General features: G+C 42.3%; 1 protein-coding gene across 6 annotated transcripts in view; it reads right to left on the bottom strand.

Annotated features, from left to right (window-relative positions):
• MCC (MCC regulator of WNT signaling pathway) overlaps positions 1 to 6,964 on the bottom strand; it is a 372,812-nt gene that overhangs the window by 319,270 nt on the left and 46,578 nt on the right. For 3 of the 6 annotated variants that reach the window (XM_084778403.1, XM_084778404.1, XM_084778405.1), the window contains exon 2: positions 5,122 to 5,366. The exons of the other annotated variants lie outside the window; for them this stretch is intronic. In XM_084778403.1, coding sequence (XP_084634529.1) covers positions 5,122 to 5,366 — 245 coding nt within the window. The remainder of the gene's footprint in view (positions 1 to 5,121; positions 5,367 to 6,964) is intronic. 6 annotated transcript variants of the gene reach the window in all.

The following is a 6,964-nucleotide window of genomic DNA, read 5'->3' as shown; positions in this document are numbered from 1 at the left end:
ATCTTTATAGCCACAGGTAAAATCCCTGTGTTTTCCTACGATTCATGTTCAGGGTATTTTTTTTTCAGCTCAGCTTACAGACTGTGTAAGTGCAGTCAGTGTCTCTCATTTTGTAATCTGTACACCATCGCTAGGACTGATGTAGCTCAGCAGTAGAGTACCTGTCCCAAACATGTAGGATCCTGGGTTCAAACTGAAGCTCTGCAACTTAATTTCCCGTGCTCTTCTTTTTGTACAATTAAACTGCATATTCGTCAGTGTGTGAAACTGTGCACTGTGCTTCTGTTCATCCCTAAAGGGGCGTTATCACAGCGCAAGCTGAGCTCAGTCACTCACGTAATATCTCCGCATCAAGCATCTCCCCCAAGCCAGGGACTCTTCTAAGTGTCTGTATTGCTGGGACAAAGAACTTGAATACAATACATCAAGGGGGACAGGGTTTATTTTGCCTCACAGTTCGAGCTGCAGTCCATCATGGCAGTAAGTCGAGGCAGGGACTTGAGACAGCTGACCACACTGCCTCTGCAGTCAGGTAGCACAGAGATTAATGCTGGGTCCCTGAGCTCTCTTTATCATTTTTATTAAATCCAGGATTCCAAGCCATGGAATGGTTCTAACCACATTCGGCCTTGTAAAAAGTCTCCCATAGACACACCTAGAGGCTTATCTCCTGAAGAATCCTACATCCTATTAAACTGACAATCAATATGAACTGTCACCGTGCTGCTGGAGTATGAGAGCATAAGAGACAATCAAGTCCCTTAGTACTCTAACAGGAGCTTTATTGTACTTGGGGAAACAGGTAACCGCGTGTTCAAGTAAACTCATACTGTAATGTCAGGTAAGGCTGTGCGCTGTGCAGCTAGTGGGCATGAAGAGTGAAAAACATGAACGAGAGGAGGCAGCTTTAGCTAAATAACGGCTGCCCTGATGACCCGTCACTAAGCTGAAGTCTGAATAACAGGAAAAAGCCAGTCGTGCTAAAAGAAGGTCACAGAAAACATGGTTTTAGGCTAGAGGCGGCTGGCTGAAGGCCAGAGTGGAATATACAATGCAAGTCAGGGGAGTCTCTGAGATCCACTCGGAGAAGCAAGCATAAGCCAGACTGTGGTAAGGACTTGGGTTTGTGGAGATAAGGAGGATACAGAACACATGATCTAAATATGCTTCCACAAGGCTGAAAGACAACTATGACTTCAGAGCAGAGAACAAAATGTTGCAAGGAGGAAAGAAGAGAGTCGGAGGCACTTTAGGTTTTCTTTACTGGCACCTGTAGATATGGTGGTTATTTTGACAGCATGGTGCAGGAGAGCAAAGGTTCCGGATCTACTTTGGCAGAAGAAGTAATTAGTGGGTGGAAGTTTGGCTCAGTGGTCAAGAGCACTTGCCATTCTTACAAAGCACCCAGGTTTGATTCTTGGCACCCACGTGGATGATGATCACTTCCTTGGGCACCAGGCACACATGTGGTACACAGACATACATGCAGGTAAAACACTCATACACATAAAATGATAAAAATAAAATCTGAAAAGAAGGAGAGAAGAGACAATGGGACTTTCGAGCTTAGCAAAGAGTCAGACAGTGACATTTCCTAAATTCAGCTATTTCCCTGATAATGATACATTTAAGAGGAGGCGTTAGAGAAAGGGTGTGTAGAAGGGAAATAAATTATTGTATTTTATTGTGTTAAGGTTGGGATGCCTATGAATGACGCAGGAACACATATGACTGTTACCTTTTTCTAAAGCCCATGGAAATACAGGCACACATCTCTGGCACTAAAATGTACCTGTTTAGACCCATGAGGCCAAATGAGAGCATCTAGGGAGGCCATCACCAGATGCAGCCACATGAGCCTTCACAACTGTGACCTAAATGATCTATTTTTTTTTCTTTATAAAGCATCTTGTCTCAGTATTTCACCAAAAGTAACGCACAATGGCCTAATACACTTGTATTCAGCTGTCAGTATGAGGCAGCCATTGTTTCACATGGTCGCACATGTGTGTTAACTCCTGCTCCTGCGAACAATAATTGCCCCACCTTACACTTGAGCAAGAAGAGACACAGAGAGTTTAAGTGATTTGTAGAGCGTTGTTTTGGCACTACAAATGACAAAAAGATTCACACTCAGACTCGGAGGCATCAATGACCAGAATAAAGTGGTAGTGGGCTTCACAACTTCTGGGTCTTACTCAATTCCTGACGTGCATTATGATTCATCTCTTTTAAGTTACCTCTTCTCTTTCAGGAATATGAATTTATATCAAAGGCTGAAAGAAAGTTATTTTCAGCTTTTCTCTGGCTGAGCCAATCTAGTGAGCTGATAAAACCAATATGATGCTACCATCGGTTCTTTTCAAATTTCCCATTCAGAATTTGCATAAGCTCCTACTACAGACATATTAGAATAAATATTAGTCTGCTGTAGTGTTCTGATGCAGTGATACACACCCATAACCCTAGCAGTGGGCAGGAAGTCAGGAGGATTGCTGCATGTTTAAGGCTAGCCTGGTCTACATAGTGAGTTCTAAGCAAGTCAGGCCTATAAAACAGAACAGAACCACACAAAGACCTTTTAACAGTTCATATTCAGATTGAAAACACATTTATTCATTGTTTTAATGACCCTACAGTATTCAATCATTGGGATGTTTCATGGTTTACTTAACCCCTCACCCCCCCCACACACACATGCAGAGTGTGTGTTTATGTATTTATACAATAAATCTATGTTCCTGGGGGGGGGGGGAAGAACAGTAAGCTAGGCAGAAAGAATTAATTTCATTCCTTTACTTGATATTTATTTAGTGTCATTTTATGTCAGGCAATCATTGGAAAGTGTGCCTTTAAATACTATATAAAAGTAAAAAGCAAGTGGAAGGAAATACTTTAAGAGGCCATATGAAATCTCTATGTTCAGTCCTCAGTATCAAATAAATGGGAGGGAGGGGGGAATAGAGGAAAGAAGGAAGGAATAAAAATAAGCAGAATAAGAAAATAAATGAACCACTCACAGAGAGACATAGTAGAGAAGACAGTGTAAGAGGCAATGAGAAATGGAGAGACAGAAATCAAGGAAGACTTCAGAAGCCAGCATACCAAATACATCAGTGTTTATTATTTCTATATGGCGGATTAAGATGAATTTTCCTTTCTTTTGTTTTGTTTACCTCTCCCTACCCTATTTTCTATAATGAATACATATTACTTTAATGTTAAGAAAAACATTTCATAATAAAATATTTATACACATTTTGCTGAGAGCACATACATTACTGCAATCGCCTTTGACACCTCAGCGTCATTCATTATGGTAGTAAAGGCTGGTAGGAATGTAACATTTAATGATTCCACTGTGCCCTTGTTTGTTTTCTACTGCTTTGATAAAGACCATGACAAGAAGCAATGTGGGCAGGAAAGGTCTTATTTCATCTTACGGCTTACATATCATTATGAAAGAATGTCACCGCACAGACAGGAACCTGGTGGCAGGAACTGAAGTGGAGGCCATAGAAGAACACGGCTTATTGGCTTACTTCTCCATGGCTTGTTCAGTTTGATTTCTTATACAGTCCAGGACCAGCTGCCGAAGGCTAGTACTGGCCCCAGTGAGCTAGGCACCCCCCCCCACATCAGTTATCAATCAAGATAACTCCCCCACAGACTTGCCTGTAGGCACTCTGATGGAGGCATCTCATCAACTGAGGTTTCTCTTCCCAGATAACTAGCTTGGGTCAAGTTGAAAACCCAAACCTCTCAGGACATGCTGTCAGGAACACTGACCTGGATGTATCTGCCTCAACCCTCTGTGTGCTGGGGCCGTACACAATTTTCCGTGCCAATTGAAACAAAATGTGGGAAAGCATCACTTTCTGGCACTTTCTTGGGACTTGTTATACATATCAAAGCATGAAACTGAGAAAAATCTAGGAGACAGTTTCTAGGTTTAGAAAAAAAAAATCCTGAAGGGCCAGGCATGGTAGTGCACACTTTTAAGTGAAGCATCCAGAGAGATCTCTGTAAGTTCAAGGCCATCCTGGTCTAAAACAAAGAAAATATATGTAGAAGATATAGGTATTTTTCTCTGTGCCATTGTTCCAGCTACTTTTCAAGATGCTTTTTTGCTTTTTGGCTGTGTAAAAATTCAAACAATTAAAATGCATAGAGATGGGCCTGGAGAGATGGCTCAGCGGCTAAGAGCACTGGCTGTTCTTCCAAAGGACCAGGTTCTATTCTCAGCACCCACATGGCAGCTCACAACTGTCTGTAACTCCAGTTCCAGGGTATCTGACACCTTTACATCAATGCATATAAAGTAAAAAAATAAATTTAAAATATACATATAATTGAGCACTCTAAAATATGTGTAAGAAATCAAATATTTGTCATCCAGGTTCACCCGTTATCAAAATCATTAAGAACATTAATTTTAATCTTCCCGTCTTGTACCAGAAGAAATTATAACAGGCATGAAAGGAAGAAATAATCTCAGCACTCAGGAGGCAGAGGCAGGTGGATCTTTGTGAGTTCGAGGCCAGCCTGGTCTACAAGGTGAGTCTAGGACAGCCAAGGTTACCCAGAGAAACCCTGTCTTGAAAAACAAAACAAAAAAAGGGAAAGAAAAAGAAAAAAAATAAAAGGATTTTTAACAACATCTACAACTGCTCCTAGGACTATCGATGCAGTTAGCCCTTCTCAAGCTTTTTCATTGGCTATACTCATTCCCCTTTCCTCCCTCCCTCCCTCCCTCCCTCCCCCCCTCCTTCCCTTCCTCCCTCCCCCTCCTTCTGTCCCCTTCCTCTCTCCCCCCTCCCTCTGCCCTCCCCTTCTCATCTAGACATCAAACTCATGATCCTCTTGTCTCTGCCCCTTAAGTACTGGGATTATAGACCTTTGGCTGCACACTTGGTTTTCCAGAGCTATTTAAAAGCAGTATTACCATTGGAAAATATGAGAACAGAACTGGGGGAAAAAAGAAACAATAAGCCATTGGAGAGAAGCAGTGGCTAGAAGGGAAGTCCCACGTAAGCCGAGTAGGGGGACTGGGGTGGCAACTTAGAGGTAATGTAGCAGGGACAAAGGAGTATGATCTCACTGACACTTGCCCATACCTACCCAGACTGTGGTCACTGCTCGTGGGCCAGGAGGTGATTCTATCCCTCAGCTTTTTTTTACTGGACTTGTCTGACCTCATGGAAAGGCCTCCTTCCTCCTTCCTGATTTCTCGGACAAGCTGCATGTGGCACCTTGTGAAGTCCTGAAAGGAAATCTTCCCGTTTTCATCTGTGCCCAGTTGGCTCATGATCTCAGCCACAGACTCTTCCATATTGAGCTGTCGGCAGACCATCAGCAAGTCATTCCTGCAGTGGGGGTGGGGGTTTGAGCAAAAGAAAACCTGTCAGGAGGGCTAGAGAGTAGAGGAGAGAGAAAATAGTTTGCTAAATGCACTTGCTACAGCATACGTCTCTTAGACATTCTCGTGGCTTCCAGAACAGATTCCACAATGTGGTAGTGCACAAAGGCATCCATCTGGCTGGGTTTGTGGGCTCATGCTTTTAATCTTAACACTGGGGAAACAGAGGTAGGTGGAGCTCTGTGAGTTCAAGCCCACCCTATCTACATATCATGAGCTACATTGTGTGACCGTATCTCCCCCCAAACAAAAATCTGTTTCATCTGGGCTTTCTAGACAAAAGAAAGGGTGATGGAACTTGTACTCTTTTGCTCTTTTTTCTTCCCATCCCTCCTAGCCCTCTGAAGGTTTTTGTTGTTGTTTGTTTGTTTATTCCACCCCCTTGCAGGAATGATTTGTCGATGGTCTGCCTACAGCTCAATATGGAAGAGTCTGTGGCTGAGATCATGAATCAACTGGTTCATGAAAACAGGAAGATTTTTTTTTAAGGAAGAAAAGTAATTTTCAAAGGAAAAACAGAAACAACAACACTATGTCTACCATAAACATTTATCTGTCAGATATGACATTTTGGTCCTTGACATTGAAGACTTGTCCTTTCTACCATTATCTTTTGGGAAACAGTTTGCTAATACCACCTCCACTGTAAGTTACAATAAAGTCAAAGAATTATAGAATTTAAGAGTTGAAAGAGATTAAAAAAACCAGCCCACAGTAACAAATAAAGCTAGTAAATGTCTCTTCTCACTATACCTCTGAAGTGCAATTGTCTTGAAGACTGGACCAATATGATGTTTGCTGATTGATACCTGCCACCTCCGCTCTCCCAGGCCATCCCTCCCAAGTCCCATCTCCTGGCCAATGCCACCATGACTTCTCGAAGCTTCCTAGGCCCATAGACTTATGTATATTTTAAAATCTTTTGAATTCACTCTACCTCATTCTTAGTTTCCCTTTGTCCCTTTTCCCTTCCCCAAGTTTCTAGTATCTAAACACCATCAAATGTCAGTTAATCTTGTCCCTGGGATATTGAAGGGGTTAAAGACATGCCATCTCAATGAATCCCAAATTTAACAGATCAATTATTTTAAGTTGAAATCCCCACAGGAACTGCAACATCAGAAATGGCCACTGTCCCATGTCTTCCTGCATGTGGCAAATCACAGACACTCTTTTGGGAGGAATGTCTTTCCTATACCAAAGCTGGGAAAGAGCCTGGGCCATCAGAGACTGGTAATCTGGGCTGCGGCAAACCTGAATAAATGCTTTTTAAAGTAACACTTGCTTTCCATTTAGCATTTACACCACCCCCTAACCTGGCAACATGCTAGACCAGTGATTCTCAACCTTCCTGATGCTGCGATCCTGTAATTAGTTCCTCAGGTTGTGGAGACCTCAATCTTAAAATTATTTTGTTGCTACATCATAGCTGTGATTTTACTGTTATGAACCATGATGTAAACATCTGATATGCAATCCCAGGGAAATAATTGTTTCCAACCCATAGACTAAGGACCACTGCTCTAGAGTTCACTATGGTGGCCA

Source organism: Acomys minous, assembly GCF_964271855.1.
Source record: "Acomys minous genome assembly, chromosome: 4".
Classification (NCBI taxonomy): Eukaryota; Metazoa; Chordata; class Mammalia; order Rodentia; family Muridae; genus Acomys; species Acomys minous.
Note: the sequence above shows the minus strand (reverse complement) of the source record. Positions and strands in the feature narration are given on the sequence as shown.